General features: G+C 36.7%; 2 protein-coding genes and 2 long non-coding RNA genes across 7 annotated transcripts in view; 2 read left to right on the forward strand and 2 right to left on the reverse strand.

The window, feature by feature from the left end:
• Nucleotides 1–1,853, forward strand: part of MXI1 (MAX interactor 1, dimerization protein) — a 66,386-nt gene extending 64,533 nt beyond the window's left edge. For both annotated transcript variants that reach the window (XM_036438982.2, XM_036438983.2), the window contains exon 6: nt 1,164–1,853. In XM_036438982.2, the coding sequence (XP_036294875.1) occupies nt 1,164–1,327 (164 nt within the window). In that variant the 3' untranslated portion in view covers nt 1,328–1,853. The remainder of the gene's footprint in view (nt 1–1,163) is intronic.
• Nucleotides 1,854–2,790: 937 nt separating this feature from the next.
• LOC123652392 lies at nt 2,791–7,050 on the reverse strand. The gene is made up of 2 exons (XR_006741718.1): nt 6,265–7,050; nt 2,791–5,620 (listed from the first exon to the last, which is right to left on the reverse strand). It is a non-coding gene; the product is annotated as an uncharacterized LOC123652392 (long non-coding RNA).
• Nucleotides 7,051–9,124: 2,074 nt separating this feature from the next.
• Nucleotides 9,125–21,231, reverse strand: SMNDC1 (survival motor neuron domain containing 1). 3 transcript variants are annotated; one of them, XM_036438985.1, is made up of 6 exons: nt 21,084–21,231; nt 18,317–18,436; nt 13,200–13,342; nt 12,428–12,589; nt 10,825–10,978; nt 9,125–10,370 (listed from the first exon to the last, which is right to left on the reverse strand). In XM_036438985.1, exons 2-6 carry the CDS (start codon nt 18,434–18,436, stop codon nt 10,233–10,235), a joined length of 717 nt encoding a protein of 238 aa, XP_036294878.1. In that variant the 5' UTR covers nt 21,084–21,231; the 3' UTR covers nt 9,125–10,232. The 3 variants fall into 3 exon arrangements, with proteins under 3 accessions (XP_036294878.1, XP_036294879.1, XP_045438030.1); XM_036438986.2 differs by lacking the exon at nt 21,084–21,231 and adding an exon at nt 20,742–20,860; XM_045582074.1 differs by lacking the exon at nt 21,084–21,231 and adding an exon at nt 19,003–19,021.
• LOC118719478 lies at nt 12,499–17,518 on the forward strand. The gene is made up of 2 exons (XR_004988160.2): nt 12,499–12,616; nt 16,906–17,518. It is a non-coding gene; the product is annotated as an uncharacterized LOC118719478 (long non-coding RNA).
• Nucleotides 21,232–21,255: the final 24 nt, after the last annotated feature.

A 21,255-nucleotide genomic window follows, 5' to 3' on the forward strand; every position in this document is an offset into this window, starting at 1 on the left:
TGATACTAGGAAGCACTAAATAGCCTGTGAAGCATTGTGGGTATGAAACAAATAGTTATGAATTCATAGGATTATTTGGACAGCTTGTTTGGACAGCTGCCTGCATTTTAAAAACAGATCTCTAAAACTTTTGAAGCAACAAGCCTTTTGAAAATTATACTCTTTGAACTAACTTAACTCTTGTCTTCTTGGGCTCAGCAAGAATCCACTTTTCCTAAAGCAATTGTGATCAGTGTGAACCCTTCAAGTCAGTGCCAAATGTGAAGCATTAGGCTTTGAGTTTAAGGGCACTGAAGAACCTTGGGTTCATTCTAGCTATTATGGGAGAAAACAGTTTTCAACTGCCTTTTATTTTTTAAAATGTGTATTGCTTTTTATGTAGTACTTAACAATTGAGATATCTACCGGCAGCTGGGTAATAATGTATTTAGACTTTTTCCCATCAAATTTGATTTTTGAAGTTAAATACCACCACTATTATGCCTTTACTATAATCTTTACTTATAGAACTCACTATAATCCAGAAACTTTAAGCATCAGACTTTCATTTCAAGCTATATTTAACGCAAGAAAATTAAATTGGAAGACAAATCCCATAGTCTGCTTTATAATGACAGGCTTATTTTGGTTACTGAATAGTAAAATATCTTTATGATGAATCTTTGAAGTCTGAAGCACTGTTGGTAGAATGATACTACCAAGGCCTGCGCGGATAAATTTTCTAGTTTGTCTATATTAAGTTTATGCTCTCCTGCCCTCCACCCCCCTTAAAGCAACTCTGATTAATAAACAGACTGAGAATTAGTTTCTAGTTTAATGCAAAACAGATGTTGTTAAACCATTTGGGGTTGGGATCTTTTAATATTAAGCACTAATTCCCAAATAGGCCAAGTGCTTTTGGTGGGAGGTCCAGACAGACTGGCGTCAAAGGCTTTAGTAAACTTGCTGCCTAAATTGAGACCACCACTGTATACCAGACATTCCCTTTTGTAAAATATATCCATGTCTCTTCACCTTTGGTTCCTTCTGTTCTCCAGACATCACTCATAATAAACTTGTTTAGCAATTATTTTATACTATAAAAAGTAATCACTTTTCCTCTGTTGGTTTTTTAAAGTGCCCGTAAACTAGATTACTAACGTTCTCTTTTTCCCCTTTGGCAGAGGAGATTGAAGTGGATGTTGAAAGCACAGAGTTCTCCCATGGAGAAGTGGACAATATCAGTACCACCAGCATCAGTGACATTGATGACCACAGCAGCCTGCAGAGTATTGGGAGTGACGAGGGTTACTCCAGTGCCAGTGTCAAACTTTCGTTCACTTCCTAGAACCCAGCATGACATAACAGTGCAGGGCAAAATATTCACTGGGCCAATTCAATCCAAACAATCTCTTAAATTGGGTTCATGATGCAGTCTCCTTTAAAAGTAACCTAAACAAAATCATACTTGAACAAAGGGGTCAGAAGACCTTTATTTAAGTAAATATTTAGCAAAAAGTGGGGCAGAGCCTCCCCAGCAGAACAAATACTCATTAATATTCACTTTTGAAAATCACAATTTCTAATGGCAGCAGAAAACTTGTGTGAAATTTTCTTGACTTGATTTAGTTGATTTGAAAGGACATTGGAAATTCCATCCTCTTTTTTTCTTTCCTAGTTTTGCTCATAGTGTAGACACATTTAAGGATGGTATTCTGAACCCTTCCTGAGCTTTATGGTCCTAAACACAAAACCAGATCTATAATAATGGCAAGACAAGATAATCAGGCATTAAACTTGAATAGCTACACAGCTATTAAAACTTAGCCTGGGCTAGCTTATCATGAAGCCTGTGGATGATCAATTCTTTAATTTAAAAAAAGAACGCACACTTTCATTTCATGCTCTGCAAAAGGAGAGACTCCCATGAAGCCTTTTGAAAGGGATCATCATGCAGCTCAGCCATCTGTTGGATTCCATGCTAAGCAAGCCAACCTTACCCTGCATTGTTAGCACTAGGGCACCCAGCCGCCAGCTCGTTAGCCACCCTGGGGCAGTTCATGCGTGACAGCCTCTCCCACACAGGGCCTGAGTTTGGACTGAGGGGCCAGAAGGAAGAAGCTCCACGTGCCTCTGTGTCTGCGTGGGCCAGAAGAATTGTGCACGCAGATTAGCAGGCCAAGGTCTGAGCCACAGCAGCATTTTTATTTCAGATTTTGATAACTGTTTGTATGTGTTAAAAACCAAAATGACATCTTTTTAAAGCTTGTCCATAAAAACATAGATGTCTTTTATAGTGGAAAAACATGTGGGGGGAAAAATCATCTATTTTGATGCAGCATTTGATAATGATAAAATGCCTCACTCTTTATAGTGCACAAAGTGAATGAGGTCTGGGCTAGGTAGGAAAAAGGTCAATGCTGTTTTTTTCTTTTAGAATCATTACCAGCTTTTATCCATTTGATATCTATAGTGGACATACTATCATAGTTAACATAGTTAAGTTCTGGACTTGTCTATTTTAATGTAAAGATTTGCTTCTGTTTTCCTACAGGCAGACTCTCCTTCCTCACAGTCCCACTGTGCAGGTGCTATTGTTGCTCTTACCAATATTTTCAGAAATGTTATTTTAAGTGAAATTCCTAGCCTGCACTTTGATGTCATGTGTTCCCTTTGTCCTTCGAATTCCCCTTTTCTCCCTGGCCTTGCCTCCCCCTTACCCCAGGAAGCCTTCTCGGAGACCTCCTTACTACCCCTGGCTCTTTGAACTTTGTATACTTTAAATAATTTAACTACCCATAATTACTTTTAAAAAAGCTTTATGATTTTCATAACTTATTGCTGATTTTAATGGGTTGTTAATTTCAGTCCTGTAGTTTTATTTTGTTTAGATAGGGCTGGGCAAAGAAAAAGAAAATAAAGACAACCATATTTAGCAGTGCAGTCGAGTTGCGTGTGTAATAATTAGACTATCCTTTTTAAGTAGCACTTTAACAGCTTTCACTGCTTCTATATATGAAGTGTACCATCTTGGTCATACACAAGGCCTCAGCATATACTTGTTCTTGTGCTCTTCCTGTGCCTCAAAAATATTTTATCTTTGTGCTGTTTGAGTGGAAGAAATTCTTTGAAGTACATGTGTGAAAAACTGCATGCCTTTAGAAGCCCATTATTAGAACTTGCTACTTCAGGTGCTGGGGACTCAAGGAAAAATGTATATTCCTTTCTGTGACCCAGGTAAATATTTCTGGTTTCATTTTAAATTCCTCTTGGCTGGGTCAAAACATTAACTCTTACATTGCTTACTTTTGACTTTCCCAAGTAAGACAGTTTGAAGACTCTGCTAACTACCATGGAAAGTAAATGGAAGCCAATGACTAAGCTTCCATTTTAACTCCCATGGCATTCACTTGCATCACTTTGCCTGGGCTGGAATTTGGGACGATTCGTTCAGGCGAACTTGAGGTGCTGCCATTTTGTTGTGTATGTATTGAATGGTGGGCTGAGAAGACTTTGTCACGAACCAAGAGTACCTATTTCAACTGCCCCCTAAATGACTCCTTCCCTGGGTTTGTTTTACTGGGGGAGGAGGGTGGATTGTATGATGAGTAAGAAGTATTACTTTTTTAAAAGACAAATCGACTTTGAAGATACACAAGTTAATTGCAAGAAATAAAAATTGTGAATGAATAATACCGAGTGCTTTTTGTACCACCCTTCTCTATGAAGGAAAAATATGTAAATGAGCATCTACACCCTGAGAGGCGACTGTCACCTAAATGTCTGTTGATACTTTAGTCCAGAATTAATGACAATGTGAACCATTGCCATTTCCTATCTATAACTCAACAGGTGCCTTCCTGACAGATAATTCCACCACGTAACCTAATTGCAGATGGTTTACTGAGATATTTAACTGCTTCAGGTAGGACACAAAGCCATGTCATGCATATCTGTTCTCCAAATAACTTTTTAAGGAATCCTTTTGGCTACACATATAGTTCACATTAGAAAACAAGTCTGGAAGCTGACCTGAGAAGCCTGAATGATGGTGCAGGTAAATTTTATTTCAGTGCATACTACCAAAGAAGATTGTGATGTCATTGTTTCTCTAGTTTCTGATTAGTATAGGTATAACTTCTCTGGTGACATGACAGCTTTAGTAATAAAGGAATTCTAAAAGTGAGGATTATTGAGGCAAAACTCCTAACCTAAGGCCAACTGCTTCCTGGACAATTTCTCATGAGAAAATTGTTTAGTCCTTGGGAAGATTTTTTTTTTGTTTTTTTGTTTTTTGTGTGTCTCTTCTGCTTAAAGCAACAAGTTGCCCTTTTCCTTTTTTAAAAAATCTTCAAACTAAAAAATTCCATCCTCCCAATCAAAAACAGCATCATGTGGTAAAAACAAGGGTTTTGGTCACTAAATCCCAGTTCTAGCATTTGCTAAGGATCCTGGGCAAGTTGCTTAATTTCTTTATAGGGACTATTTCCTCCTGACAAGTTGTGATAAATACCTCTCAAAAGGTTGTAAGGATTAATATTGACATATGTAAATTATACTACCCCCTTAATCTAGGAGTTTGTAGCACCAAAAGGAAATTAAGGTATGTAACTTCTCTACTTTTTCTGATAGATGCAATCTTCTAATCTCTTCATCCTTAATCTTGAATATTAGTTATTCTGACTAGGTCTTTCTACAATATTAAATGAAATAGTTCCTTTTCACAAAACTACATAGCAGGTTATACTTTTTAAGAAGTCAATTTTTATTTCCTAATAATTTAAAAAAATAAAGCTTTTACAAGATTGATGGATCATCAGTTTTAGTAATTACCTGGATCTAAAAAAGAAAAAAAAAAGGGGGGGGGGGGCCTGACTACCCTGAGCTTGAGTACACTAATAATAGCCACTGCATAATTGAATGCCATAGTTACCATTTTGTGTTGGCTTTGCTAAGGGGGAAGGGGGGGAGGAGGAGGGAATCTTCCTGGCCCATTTACCAGATCTGACAGAAAACTAGTTTTCTTGTGGAATACATCTGATTCTTCTAATTAATCAGTATAGTTCAAAATATATGTACTGGCTGGCCATTTCTTGGTTGTTTTAACTTCTATAGAATCATAAATTATTAGAAGACATGGCTTAAATGAAGCTCTTTTCAAGTACTCCCAGCTAACTTTCTAAAATTTTGGAATTTTCCCCATTTCCTCAAGCTCTTTGCTATGGAGAAATGCTTAATAGGGCAGTAGTACTTAGGGCATTTAGTTTAGATTTTCAAACCAAGCACAGATAGCATTGTAAAAACATAAAAGCCATAAGAAAGTACAAATTTGAGTCAGTTTCTTCTCAATTAGCTTTAACACTCTGAAAGCTAGGTCAACTAAATCTAACAGTACTTTTGGAGGATAAAACTGTGCAAAAGTACCAAAGGGATATATTGTACTTACTCCTGCTTCCTGCATACTTCTGAGCAATGAACAACTGGACAATTACCATCTGTTAACAGTAAAGACTAGCCTAGCTGCAGACCTCAGGATTCAAAATCTTAGTTTTCCAAGGACTTAAAAGTCAAGCGTTTCCTCCAAGCCTGAATTATCTCTCTGGTCAGAAATTCACTGCATCTTGCTAAAGTGAGTACAGGGCTTGAAAGGGGGGGAAACAAAACAAAAAAGCACATCAGTTTCACCAAGAAAGGGAAATCATGAGCCAGCAAAATCATAACCATGACTTTTGGCCTAAAGTTGAAAAGGTAGCTCTTCAAACAGAAAACAAACCTTTTCTCATAATGAGGTATAACCATGGCTGCTTTAGCTGTGCTCTTAAAAAAGACTGAGGATACAAATTATAATTTTAATTACAGTAACCTAAGTCTGTACTGGTTTCATAAAAATGAACTGGCGAGGGGCTTGATGGAAGTAAATACCAGTTTTTATTTCTGGAAACTGAAAGGTAATTTAAGTATCCATAATTTGATATTTTTAGCTAGTTCAGCTGTCAACTACCACAAGCCATGTTAGTCTCAGGTCTGCTTTACCTCCAGGCCACAATAGAACTACCTCTATATACATAAGCTGAAAGGCAAGAGGAGGCAAAGAACTTCACATAAATCTAATTCCTCCCATCTTATGTTTTCTTTTACTATTTATTTTTAGCCAGGTCAAAACAAATTCTTAGAATGTCAATATTCGTTTCTGATCCTCAAGAGCATATCTATAAAGACATGCTTAAAAATCATAGTGTAAGGGGGTTTAATTGCTTGGGTTTTTGTTTAAACAACAGTTATTACCTGTTATTTTGCCTGCTATACTTTTCCTTTCCACTGCAGTAAAAATTCAGTGTTTAGCTTGCAACTCAAAAATCCTAGATACAAAGAATGTTCATATTTACTTGTAAATTACTACTTTAGTAATTGGTTGCTTCATATTGATAGTATAATATACTTAATATAATTCAACAGGTATTTATAGAACTGAAGATTTTAATATAAACCTTGTTTTTAATAATTTTATATTTCAGTTAATAACAACGTTAAGGCAAGTCAAATCAAAGATTTAAAAATATTTTTTGCCTGAATTTACAAGTGGTATTTATTACTTTTAAGAATTACAATCTATAGACACATGATTTATAAAACCATGATTTTTCCTTTGGTATCTGGTTTTCCTTCACTACATTAAAGGCAAGCTTACTCAGCATTAGAACTACATTGTAGTGGAAACATACACACGGGCACCCTTTTATGAAAAACTTTTTAAAAATGAGTTATTATAATAGATGGATGCATTTCATTCTAGTTTGATGTCTAGTCTTCATAATTGGGCTAAGAAAATTGCCACTTAGTAAGATAATTTTTCCTTCATTTCAAAAATCAAACTGCTTTTATACACGGTGGTCAAAATTGTATGGTAAAAGACATGCAAGTTATGATTGTTACAATAGGTTTAACTCAAAAGAATGTCACAATGGCACAGTAAATCTACTTTTGTGCACCCCTGTATTTACCCAAACATGGTTCTCAGCCAGGGATGCGCATCAGAATCACCTGTGGAGTGATAGTTATACCTTGGCTTAAATCAGTGTTTCCCAAACTTTTGACATATGTGTACCCCTTCTATAATTTTTATAATGCTGAGTACCCCTCGTACTCATGAGAACATAGAATTAGGCGCAGTTACGCACAGTGCAGTGCATATCCCCACCAAACTCCAGTGCAACACGTACCCCCACCAAACTCTTCCCATACCCCTGGGGGTACGCGTACTACACTTTGGGAAACGCTGGTCTGAGGTAGGATCCAGGAATCCCTCATTTTAAAGAGGCATTAGGAATGATTTTATTGAAACCTGTACCCCCTTCCCATTAAGAAACATGCCTAAGATATTCTAATATAAAAATTTTAACCTTTACTAGGGTGTACTTCTTATGAAGTTTGATAATTTGGTAACATTTCAGTATCATGTTTATAATTAGGGGTCACAAATTGTAAGCAATGGGCATTATTATACATTTTGATAGGAATTATTGTTTAAATTAAGGAAAAAAGATCGGGGGTAGGGGTGGCTAGGAAAAGGTCAATGGGGGAAAAGAGATATATGTAATACTTTAAATAATAAAGAATTTAAGGAAAAAAGGAAGATCAGATATTCACCATTACCATTCTGCACAATTAACAGCAAACACTTCGATAGTGCTTACCACATGCCAGATAACTCCACTAAGCACTTTACACATATTAACTCATTCATCCTTATAATTTATTGAAACAAATTGTCCTACAGCTGAAAACTGAATCAAAGAGGAGTTATACACACAGGTAATAAATAAGGAAGCCAGGATTCAAACACAGCAGTCTGACTAGTCCTTACTCTTCTAATATGTTAATTTAAAAAGCATGTTATCTATGATTAATACTACAATTTTAAAGTTTACATATTTTGGGAACGTTAGAACTGGTCTTTTCTTCAACTGTCCAACAACAACAAAGTCAAATGTCAAGTTTTGAAAAGACGTACGCAACCATAGCTACTTGGGAGCCTTAAATGACTGACAGCACGATCTATCAGTTACTGAGCCTGTCAAGCCTTTCTTGATGGGAAATTACATCAAATTTTATAACAAAGCTTCATAAGACCAAGTGTTATATTTGATTTCAGAATATTGAGAGCTTAACCACCATCATTTGTAAAAAAGTATTGGTATTATGAGATGCTACTCATTAAGCATCTTCTCTGCTTTAACATGACACAAGACAGATACTCTCTTCAGAGTCTTAACTTTTAGTTTAGTCCAAAGATATATCATCCTGGTACCTCGGACTTTTCAGAGTCATGTCTAGGTCTTTTGACACTAAGGTTCCTGATCTCGTGCCACATATGCCTACTTTAAAAAATATATTTTATAGGCTATGGTCACCTTTACTCTTTTCTCCTCCTACTGCAAAGCCCTTCAGAAAAATAACGGAAAGGAAGGCTTATAGGGTCAATCAAACAAAGCACAAGTCTCAACATTAAGTTTGCCTACAAAAACACTAGGTGAGTGATAAACATAAGGTAATCTCATCAAAAAACATTTGGTGTGGCCACTCAATTATACCAAATGTCTGTCCTGTGGTTTTTCATTAAAAGGGTGCAAATGCAATCCTTCAAGGATACTGATTAGTATATTACAATTAATAATGAGAGTATTAGTATGTTTCATTTATAAGTTTTTCAAGCAAGTGGCCCTTTTTCTCCTGGAATTTGTACCTGGTATGTAAAAAAGTTTCACCTTTTTTTCTATCCTATGTACGCTACTCAGTGGTCAAAAACTAAAGGAAAAAGTTATCTCCTGGGTTGGGAGGTGGAAGGACAAGATGAAAAATTCTACCTCTCACCACTACTTCCTGAAAGTTTCAATTTACCAGAAGAATTAAAATACATGAAATAAAAAATTTTATTTTCCCCTTATAGCACAAGCCCTTAAAATTGGTTTGCCCTTTAGAATACAATTCTTTACGTCTAATAAAGGGGAGTAGGTAAGGATTTATTGAAACCTTTATCATAATCATTTTCTTCTGCAGAAATGACGTATGCAAGTACATTGAGGCTTAATCATTATCAATGCTGGGAGCTACGAGTAAGACTTTACCTTTGTCATAACACACCCTGGAGATTTTAAAAACATTTTATTTAATAAAAGTTAAACATACAAAAACTGAAATTAACACATCCTGAAAATCACTGACTTCCATTAACAGGAAGATACTTTTCTACGCATATATTTGGCTTAAACTCAACTCAGGATAAATATGATGTTCACTTACACCAGCAAATGCTGACAACTTGATCTAGTAAACAAAAATTACAAACTCAGCTACATAAACATAATATACAGGGGATTATGGTCAGATTAATGCACAAGAAATACAGTCAATTTTTAATGATGAAACATTTAGTACTCTTGTTCATTAATTTAGCCTTGGTGGTTCTTTTTCTTTTTTTTACAAAAATAGTATCTACACTGTATACAGGGCTATACATCAGCTTTTTTTTTTTTTTTCTTCTCATATAAACATTTCACATCCAAAAAAATGGTACCACTACCCTATGTGAAAAACCAACACAGGAGGGAGGAAAAAATTAGAAAAGGTAGCTGGTGCTAAAACATGGTTTTTTACATAAAACTAAAATTCAATGAAAAGAATAAAAGAGCTGGATACATTTTAGAGATGGCCTAACAGGCTTTAAGAAACAAGTTCTTGAAGGAAAAACCTGACAACAGAATTGGATTTTTACAAGTTAACTTATTTTTTAAGTTTAATTGGCCAATAGCTACGTTTAAGTTGAAGGTTAAGAAAAAATAAAAATAAAAAGATCTCTGTCAAGTTTGGTGTTCTGCCTTGATATTCCAGTGAATTGCTTTCTGAATATGTGGCAAGTTTTAAGGTACTGAAAGTTCCAGGTTAGGACTTTACAAAATGTATGGGGCCTGATATTAGGAAGATCAACAGTTCATCTAAGTGCTTTATTTAAGCAGCATCTACTTAGAAAAGTTGTGTTACCAACAAACTGAGGAAACTGGTAGTAGTAATGAAGCAAGTTAAATGAATAGCGGTTATCAAATGCAATTTCTTCAAGTTTCATTCTATTGAAGTCAAACAATGACAACAATGGTATTTTCCTTACTCATCTAACAAATAATTTACCTTTAGAAAAATATAAGGATAAAAAGGTAAATGTAAAGCCCTGCAGAGATGAAATCCAACAGTTTTTGTGATTATTGAGGCATCAAATGCCTGACATTGTATTTAGAGGTATCTTGATACTGTGTCATAGGTTTATCAGCAATTCCACAAGTTCCTACTCCAACTTTGCCAGTTACACTCTCAGGTGAAGCAAAAATACTCCTCTTTACCTAGGGGAAATGAAACAGAAACCATTCTTGATTAGTTTTGGAAATAACAAAAATTACAAAATATACATAAACAAAAATGTACATCATGGAACCCCAGTGCACTTTTAAATAAAATCTACTGATAATGTCCAGCATAAGGCATTTTAACAAAGCAAGTGTGGTACAACATACCCCCTTCTAAGTGGAAAAACAGCAAATAATTTTTCAAATTTTAGTTTATATAAGTGGGAAAAAACTAGTTATTTTGTAATTCCTGATATAAACTTTGGTTTTTGGTATTTCTATTGTAGAGACAGTGGCTAATGTAGATTTTTTTCAATAAGCCAAACTGAAGATTGAAGAGAATTCTGAATTTAAGATCATGTATTTTTAAAAACCTGTGTAACCTCCTTTTCCATTTTAATGACAGCTGCATTTTTCAAATTTACAAAATATGATGAAAGGATTTACTAACCTGGCCTTTTTTGTTTTTAGAATAGGCCCTGTTGTTGAATTGTTGCCATTTCACTTTCTGGTCCTCTCTCTCCTGCTCAAGTTCTTTTATTCTCTGTGCTTTTTTCAAAGCTTTCTTCTTTTTATATTCACGCTGCTGGGCAATCATTTCTTTTCTGTGTGGATATAACAACTAAATGTCAACTCTTAAAATTTAAAAGATGACTTTCTGAGGATATTTAGTAATACAAAAAAAAAAGAAAGAAAAAAGAATGAAAATGAATAAACTTATATACTCTCCTCATGAATAAAAGCACTAACATCATGCCAATGACCCAGCACTACTAATAAATGTTATTTGATATACTGTGCATACTTAGAAACTTTCAAACATAATAGTAATCTATTAAATATTTCAACTGACTTTTTAGCTGATGTTTAAATAGCTTTTGCCAGTTGTGTTTTCAGAATAAGATGAGTGTTACCAGATGTCTAAATCTTCTATCAATTTCTAAGTGGACAGTTAGCAAGTGTAAAATGCTGCATTTGGAAAAAGTGTATTAAGAGATTAGAGGAACATAAATCCCTATTTCATTTAGATTAGAAGAGCACAGAAGCACAATGGGAAATCAGAGCTAACAATTCTTAACACAAAAGCAACTGGGATTTTCAAAAAACAGTGAATAAGATTAGAGCCTAAAGCTCTCATACCCTGTTTCCCCAAAAATAACACAGGGTCTTATATTAATTTTTTCTCCCAAAGTTGCACAAGGTCTTATTTTCAGGGGATGTCTTATTTTCGGGGAAACATGGTAGTAAGTTCTGCTCAGTGAACACTGAGTTCTCAACAAAAAAGGATGGAGGAAGAGGTCTTTAAAAAGAGGTAATAAAGTCTAGACTCCTTTGTATCATGTAATCACCACTATGAAGCAAAGAGTGGCTTTTCATACAGATGTCAAAAATTAAAAAAAAGAAATGTCGTTATATAATCTGATTTTCTTATGGGATGCTTAAATCAAATGTAATTTTAATAGATGACAATTTTCTTAAATTCAAATATATTTATGTAGCAACTTAAGTTTTAAAAACTCTTTTGACAAATCCAAAAATGTAGATACTCTTTCCCTGTTTAACAGATGAAGAAACAAAAGATAGGCAGCTTGCTCAAAGTCATACCTTCTAGTGCATTAGCTGGCCAACTCCTTTTCTTTTCAGATCTCTGAAGTTTAGTTGTCATTTTTTCAAAGTAATTTGCCAAATGCCTAAGTGCAGTTTAGGTACCTGTTCTTTGTTCCCTTAAAGTACCTATTATGTTTCATTCACAAACTCAATCAGGACAAGGCCTAAGTTAGTTTTCTTCACTGCTGTGGAACCCCAGCATCTGGGTTAGTGATAATATACACAGTATCCACCAAATAAATACTAAATGCCTAAGTGGAAAGCCAAATGTCCTCACTTATTTGGCATACAAATACAGAGAATGAATGACCTTATATTGCTAATCTTCAAAATAATGGTAAGCAGTATTATAACCTCCTTATCCTAAATTAGCCTGCATAGATTCTGCACCACCTCAAATACCCAAATGGGGAAGATTACACTTAAAATGCTAAGAAGACACTTACTTGGACATGGGTTTGCTGCCACTGTCTTCCTTTGCCTTCCTTCCTTCTTCTACAGGCTTGAGGTTCAACAGTGGAGTCACTTCAGCATTTCCATAGCCAGCAAAGGTGATTGCAGCGGTGCCGTTTTCTTCATCTATCTCCTCAATCTCCGCTTCATAACACCTGTAAAGATATCATGGCTGTAAGCAGGTGAGTAAAGGTTTGGTACTCAGCCTACAAGACTTACACTGCAGTGATTCAACTATTACATGTGTCTAAAAATAAAAGTTCTGTAATCAAATGACACTTTGGCAAAGATAATACAAAAATGGTTGGAGTTAGCCATCTGGTATCATAAAAGGAATCCCTAATCAATATTTGCCAGGAAAGTCTCTTACACATCTATTAACTGTGCTTTAGTCAAGCTCTTTGAGGAAAGACATTTCTTATAGGAATAATTTCAGTGTATATACTTCATGGACATCTAAGACAGCCAACCATTCACTCAATTTTCAATTTGAGGAAAACACATTTAGATTATTTTTCAAAATATTTATTTTCCTCTGCTTTCAGTTTTCTTTCCTCTGGGATCTTAGCCATTCTTCTGCCCCAAAATTTAATCCAAAACTAAAAACTAAACTGTATTAATGGTAACCACCCAAGAATCAAATTGGCTCTATTAACCACATTGGCTATACAGAAAGATTAAAATAGGGTAGTTCGAACTGAATAAAATCATCTTACCATTGTATATTAATATTTCATGTTATAGTTAGTTTTTTTCTACACTTACTGTCCATCTTCACTCCAGATTGCCATACATTTGTCCCCTACTTTCCATGAATGCGTGGGCTGAGTAGAAGCAAAACAGTCTGAACTTGCAAGAGTTTCTGAAGGTTGAGTTGACAGAAGGTCTTTGGTTAGTTCTATAACTTCCTAAAAAGGAAAACCAAAAATCATAACATTATTTTTATGATTCATATTGTCACCTATTTTCAACAAGCAAATTTTCATTTTTTGATGATGGCAGCTCTCACCATATAGCACTTATGTACCCTATACATTTGCAGTTCATAATAATATTATAATGTATGTTCTATTATTATTCCCATGTGTAAACTGAGATACCGTATTTTTATACAGTGTGGAGCTGAGATTTAAAACCAGACAGTTGCCTTTCAACAATCTCAAAAACTAAGAGAAATAGAGTAGACTTGAGCTTATACCATGCATTATTTCTAAGTGTCAATTTTAACTGAACAGATATCTGCGAAGATGAGAAATAGTCAATTATGAAGGCCTGAGCTTATATCATGTCATATATGTATTTCATGACTATTATTTTATAGGGTGTTACAGTACTATTAACTGCCTAGCCAACATGCCCCACACCCTACAAGCCCTAAAACACTTGAAGCAGCTTCTATCTGTAGTAGTAAGAATGTCCCTGCTCCTACATATTTCTACTAAAATACTGTAGGTATATATAAAGAGCCATTAGTCTTCCTATTCATTTATTATAAAGCTAACCTCATCCAGGTAAGCAAATTACCATGTTAGATTGAAAATATCCCAATACCTTAATGTTACACATATTAGCACATCTTTATTTAAAAGGAAAATAAACAAACATTAACACACACAGGCAAGCAATATCTTTCTGTGTGGCAAATATTTTTTGTAACTCAGGCTTATACTTAGCAGCTTCATTCGAAGGTATGTGGGAGGGCTGGTAAAAAAAAAACCTCAAGGAATAGTACAAATGGGTAGATTGCTACATTTTTAAAATAGTACAAATTGATAGATCTATCACTTTACTCTAAAAACAATCCATATTATGTATCATCTTATCTGACTTAAGAACCTGCATATCTGTTCCCCTACTACTGCATACAAAATACCTTAAAACATCATGTGTTTTTTGGGAGGATAAAAATTACGAAGGTAAACTCTGTACTGAGTTTCTTCTGGCTCCTACTGAAGTTTTATAAATAGTAGTTCTGGTTCGGTAGCCAAGAAAGTTAAATATTACCTCTTGCCTAAGATTCTAAATCTTTCTGGCTATTTCTGAAAAACTAATATTTGAACCTAAAAATGGAGGGAATGTTAAGCTCTTAGAGAAAGATAATTTTGTGAATTAAATTTTGAAAATAAAAAATCTAGAAAACTCAGATTTAAAAATTCAGTAGAATAGTATCTTTAATGAAGTTTTATCAGGTGCCAAGTAGCCATTCACTTAATTAGATGAACTTTTCCATATAAAGCAAAGAACTTCCAAATAAATCAATCATGTACTATACAAAGGAGAGTAAATTATCAGTCCTGTTTTTAATAAACCACTTTAAGGGCCAAGAATGTAATATAATCTAAGCCTGACTCAAGAGCCCCATATAACCTCTATCATTAAATAATTCCATCTGACTAGGAATGATCATTTACCTACTAACGCACAAATATGAATTCTGCATTTGTAGGTTTAAGATTTAGAACTCTACTATTTTCTTAGGATAGGTCTATCCTATTTCCATAAGAAAATACATTTCCACCGAAGAAAAGGGTCCTAAAAGTTATAATTTTCAGAGCCCTGCACGGAAATAACTTTTTAAAAAATCCACAGCATTTATCCCTAGTTTTCCTTTTATTGTGCCATATTTTACATACCCCACCCAACAAACTATGAAGACCCTATGGACCAAAGTATTAGAAACTATTTTATGTATGAGGGGGTTCTTAAAGGTTCATACCATTAATTACTTTTCCTCCCCCAAGTCTGAGTTCTGAAACTGCTCCTTCATTGACAGATGGGCAGCAGTTACAGTAATCGGCAATTCCAGGAAGCATCAGATGTTGTGATCTACATATCAGCAGGTCAAAGGGGTTGCACTCAAGCACTCTGCTTACTGAAGGAAGGCGTTTCGGGGATGCAGAGAGCCACTGTAATATATGAGACAAGTGATTTGACCCCTGCCTCCTTTAGAACCAGTTTTATTCAGCAAAATAGCTTAATAAATTGACTATTTTTGTGATTATCATAGACTGCTTGGGGAGCTAGTCAGCTAACTACCCTGGACTTTACTATACCCACTTTTTTAAGTGAAAAAAGAAAGGCAATTAGAACTTCAGTAGATCAATTTGCTGCCTGCTGAGTTAACTTTATTCTATAGAAAAGACAGTATATATAAAGATAAAAATGGAAGCCTTACTGGCAAAATGGAAATCATTGAAAAAATGCAGAAAGAGTATTTGTCACAAGTGAAAGGGCAAATTCATAACCAGAATAAGACATTCCATAAGAGAAACACAAGAAAACAAAGGAGGCCACAAACTCAATCAGTTTGACCAGACTTTTCAACAAACATAAAAGGCAGTATTAAGTATCAATGACCTGAGGTATATCCCAGAAAGCAGAAAAGAAAAAAGAATCTTAAATCCATGCTAAAAAGAAGCTGTAACTAGTCAACAGAGACAACAATTATAGGTAGAAGCAAATATCCAAACACTTACCAGAATTTTATCTAATCTTAAATGATGTCTTCCATCTTTCAGTAGTTTTTAGTTTACACAGACCTAAACCTAGTAACCAAAATGATTTTTTCCCTCATGGTAGACTAAGAGGAAAAGAAACTGATAAGGTTTAATCAGGAAAAACATTCTGTATGGCTATCCGAAGTGTTAAAACTTAAGCTTCTAAATTTGTGCCATCCAATAAGGTAGTCACATGGGCTGTTAATTGCATTAAATTAAAGATTCAGATTTTTAGACACCTGAGCCATATTTTAAATACTCAATAGCCACATACGCCTAGTGACTCCAGTATTACACAGCAGATACAGAACATTTTTATCATTTCAGAAAGTTCTATTATATAGTGCTGAGCCCCCCAGGGCATTTGAATTCTTACTACAAGGCCTATCAGAATTCCCACTACAGATCATGTCAGTATAAGGCAATTCTGTTCAGGTTCTGACAATTCTAGAAATATTAAAAAGACCTCATAATCATGCTGTTTCAACCTTCATCCCAACTTCCCCTTGATCAGTTCTGCACAGACCCTTTCTCCCATTGCCCAGGAAGCAATATTACAACATTGCACACAATGTTTCTTTTTTATTTATTTAAAAAGAAAAAAAGAAAAAAGGACTGCTTTAAAATTGATAAACGATGGGGCGTGCCAGGATCTTTCCAGGAGGCAAAAAGTTGTCCTGGGAGTGGGAAAAATTGCTCTCCAAACATCTCTTCCTTACTGACTAGCATCCTAAAATCTACTGGCCTGACTTCTACAAATTTTCTGTTTTTAAAAAATAACATACCAGGTAAGTTTTGTTCAGTGATTAGAGAGTCAACCTGGGGACTGAAGTGCCTCAAATTCTGTTTCCGGTCAAGGGCACGGACCTAGGTTGCAGGTTTCCCAGCTCCTGTAGGAGCTTGTGCAGGAGGCAACCAAACAATTCATCTCTCTCACATGTTTCTCTTTCCTCCCTCCCTTCCACTTTCTGTAGAAATCAATGAAAAAAAAATAACCTCAGGTGAAGAATAAAAACAAACAAAATAAATACCATAGCAACTTCATTGGAGTTTATCCTAAATCTAGAATTTAAACCTGAAAATATTCAATATCTTAATTATGCCCACATAAGCGCTTTCAGAATCCTGAATCCGGATTCCATGTCAATTTTCATTTGTTTGCAGTTCTAATATTCTTAAAATATTAATAACTTTAAAGGGCAAAAGATGATAGAGGGAAAGAATTACTTAGATAAGACAAAGATGATTCAAGTTTTGTACTGAATCAGTCAAGAAAGAGCATCTAATCAAAACACCTTTTAAAACTTTCCAAAACATCAGGTTCAAAACTTTAAGTCTCAAATTTGTTAAGAGGAAAAATCATATATTTACAAATCTTTTTATATGGAGTTTTTATTAATCAACTTAGTGTTCTGAGAAATAATATTTACTATTATGACTTCATTTGTCTTGAGACAACCCCTGCCCAGCACAGGATTTTAACAGCAGGTGTCATACATACTGAACTCTCTCATGACAAACAAAACAAGTTAGGATCCCTTTCACATAGATTCAATTTAACTTCAACAAGTGTCAACAACTACACTGTTAAACCTACCCTTTGAGTTCAAACATTTAGTAACATTTATGCAGAAAACAAATTATCTTTTATGTTTTTATAATGTGCTTTCAATACAAAGTGTTACCTGCTAGCTTTGATACACACAAATACACTCTCATTTTCTTTTTTCTTTTTCTTTTAAATATTTTATTGATTTTTCACAGAGAGGAAGAGAGAGGGATAGATAGTTAGAAACATAGATGAGAGAGATACATCGATCAGCTGCCTCCTGCACACCCCCATAAGGGATGTGCCCGCAATCAATGTACATGCCCTTGACGGGAATCGAACCTGGGACCTTTCAGTCCGCAGGCCGACACTCTATCCACTGAGCCAAACCGGTTTCAGCTACACTCTCATTTTCAAAGACTTGTGGCATTAAAAAGAATCTTGATCAGGTTTTATTTTTTTCCTTTAATTTTAGTTACTTTTTGAACTAAATTTCCTTGTCCAGGTCTTTAAATGTAAAAGCACTTTCCACTGTAAAGTTATATATCTCTCTTCTCTAGTAATTCTGACAGACTTCTAAAATCACCTTTTTGTTATTATTATTAAACGAGCACACAAGATTTACATAACTAAGGATAATGCTTCACTCATTTTGATGTATGCAAACTGAGGAAACAACTCCCCTTTACAAGCCACGAATATACACAAAGGGAAAGGGTCAACACCACCTCCGAGGGGTGCCTTGGACATCTATAGATTCTAAGCAACAAATCATTTGAAAAAGACAGAACTACTCTTTTTGAATAATGTCGCTATAAGTGTCCCCTCATACTTACTTGTAAATCTTTTTTTAATTTTAGCAAATCTTCATTTTCTCCATTTCCAGACAGGGCAGCTTCAACTTGCTGGAGCTGAGCTTTGTAGCTTGCCAGCTGTTTTGCTAGATCCTCTGACATCTAGAGGGGGAAAAGGGCAAGACCATGAAAACTGAACAAAAAACCCCACAAACATTGCCCTACCCAGTTTTGCTCAGTGGGTAGAGCCTCCGTCCACAGACTGATGGGTTCCCGGTTGGATTGCAGTCAAGGTTGGGGGCTCTGATCCCCAGCCCATGGGGAAGGCAACCAATGGATTTGTCTCTGTCACATCCATGTTTCCCTCTCCCCGTTCCTTCCACTCTCTCAATAATAATAATAATAATAATAATAATAATAATAATGGAAAAACACCCATGGGTGAATATAAACAAAAACAGAAAAATACAAGTGGTGCCTCACACAATGAACTTAATTCGTTCCAGGAGCAAGTTTGTTATGCGAAAAGTTCGTTATGTGAAACGCGTTTTCCCATAACAATACATGTTAAAAAAAATAATTCGTTCTGTAGCATAAAATATGCTAAGATGACATAAAAAAAGATAAATTTTTTGTTATTATTTTTATTTAGATACATCTAAAAACATAATTTTTTTTAAAAAAAACACACATTTTTTTAATTTTAAGACAGACTAAGTAGAGTCTACCGAATCTTGAACATCTTCATCCATTTTCTGCTTTTTGGCCGATGGTTTCATGAAAAACCTGTCCAAAGTCGTTTGTTTTTCTCTTTTCTCCAACATCTGCCGGAAATAACGGACAAGAGTATCGGAGTAAAGATCGTTGATCCTGTTTGCTTCAGCTGAATCCGGATAGTGGGCATTGGTAAACTCCTGAACTGCTTTCCATTTGACCAGGATGTTCTTGATGTCAGCAGTTGGGATTGGTTGATTGTTTGATTGTTGCTCCTCGTTATCAGATGACGCTTCCCTTTGAGCATTGTCCTGTTGCTGGACCAGAAGTGCTTGGAGCTCTTCAGTTGTCAGCTCTTCTTCGTGTTCCTGAATAAGCTCCTCTACATCATCTTCCTCTTTTGTAATGAAGGTTCTGCTCGGCATTCTTTTCCAGAAAAGACCCATTTCATCGGCATTGAACACTTGTGGGCAGTATCCTTCATCCTTAATACATTTTTGAAAGTTAATAGAGAACTTTTCTGCTTCTTTCTTGTCAGCACTGCCAGCCTCACCATGCATAGTAACGCTGTGGATTCCACACCTTTTCTTAAATCTAAAAAACCACCCCCTGCTGGCTTTGAATTCTTCTTCATTATCTTGATTGCTGCTACTTCCAGGGACGTTTTTCTTTAGATCGTCATAAATTCTCTTGGCTTTGTGACAGATATTATTTTGGGTTGTTACGTCACCTTTCACCTGCCTGTCCTTAATCCAAATTGCTAATAGCCTCTCCATTTCCTCGTGGATTGAAGACCTATGTTTTTCATGAAATAGTTTTGATACTCCTTTGGCTACTTTGGCTGATTTGATTGCATCCTTATTTGTCAAAATGGTGAAAATGGTGGTCTTGCTGAGGCCAAACTCTTTGACGAGGTCACACTGTTTTACCCCACATTCACTCCTTCTAATTATTTCCTGTTTCATTTCAACAGAAATCACCTTCCTGCTTTTTTTAGAAGCCATGATATAAAAAAAATATTGAGTTTAACTTAAAAGAACGACTGCCGTGATACGTGCATGATTTAATTCGTAATGAAGAACGATTGCCGCGATACGTGCTTAAGTTAAGCGCAGTGACTAACGACTGCCTGCAGTGCCTGCGCGGAAGGATGCAATACATCGGCAGCAATCGTGGAAGCTCGGGCGAAGCAGTCGTGGAAGCTCGGGCAAAGCAGTCGTGGAAGCTCGGGCGACTTCGTTGTGTGAAACGAAGTTCGTTGTGTGCAGCATTCGCTGTGCGAGGCGTTCTTTATGCGAGGCACCACTGTATCCTCAGATGAAGACTACAACAAAAAAGCCCACATTTTTTTTTTTAAATTCCATCTCCTGAATTAACCTTAAAATTTTTGCTCCCAACTCATTGCAGCTTAGTTTGTCACCATCACCTCTACTCTTAGTTCAGAGAAAAGCTAATGAGGGAACAAGAGAAATCCCAATGTTCTTTAAACTCCTGTAATAAGGAAAGCACTGTGCTTGGTTCATTTAAAAGTATTATTATAGACATCCTCTTGACAATAAGATACGAGGACATCCTTTCCCGGTGTGTAAGCACCCGCCCGGGGCTTCAGGGGACCCTTCTCCGTCTCACAGGTGCCGTCCGACCCCAGGCTGAGACCTGGGAGGGCCCCCCAGGGGAGAGCGCGGGCCGGCTGCCCTCCTCCCGTCCACCCGCCACCTCTCCGCTCGCCACAACGTGGCCGGCTGCCTCCGACCTCGAATAACTCAAACACCAGCTCCCGGGGAAACCGAGCGGACGCCCGCGGTGCGGGACCCCACACACCCAGACAGGCTCCGCCGGAAACGGCCCGGCTTGCCCTTCAGAAGCCTCCCGCGTCCCAACCCCACCCGACGGGTTCCGCGGCTTAGCCTCGTTCGCCGCCGCGGCCCAGAGGCCCCGGGCTGGGTGGGAAGAGGAGGCCGGAGCTCCCGACACGGTGGCCGGCGGCCAGGCCTCTCCGGCGCGGCCGGCTCCTCGGCCTCGGGCCTCCCTTCCACTCGGGAGAGGCCGCGGCCCGGCGAGGCCCCACTCCTTCCCTCCCCACCAGCTTTCTTACCTTGTGTGGGGTCAGGGTCGGGGCGGCGGGAAGGGGTCGGGGCAAAGGAACCCAGGGGTGGCTGCGGCAACAGTGGCAGCAAGAAAAATCTCCGCGGCGACACCAAGGCGGCGACTCGGAAAAGAACTCGGTCGGCGGTAAGGGGGAGGGGAGGGGAGCCCGGTACTGGGAG

Source organism: Pipistrellus kuhlii, unplaced genomic scaffold (assembly GCF_014108245.1).
Source record: "Pipistrellus kuhlii isolate mPipKuh1 unplaced genomic scaffold, mPipKuh1.p scaffold_m20_p_15, whole genome shotgun sequence".
Classification (NCBI taxonomy): domain Eukaryota; kingdom Metazoa; phylum Chordata; class Mammalia; order Chiroptera; family Vespertilionidae; genus Pipistrellus; species Pipistrellus kuhlii.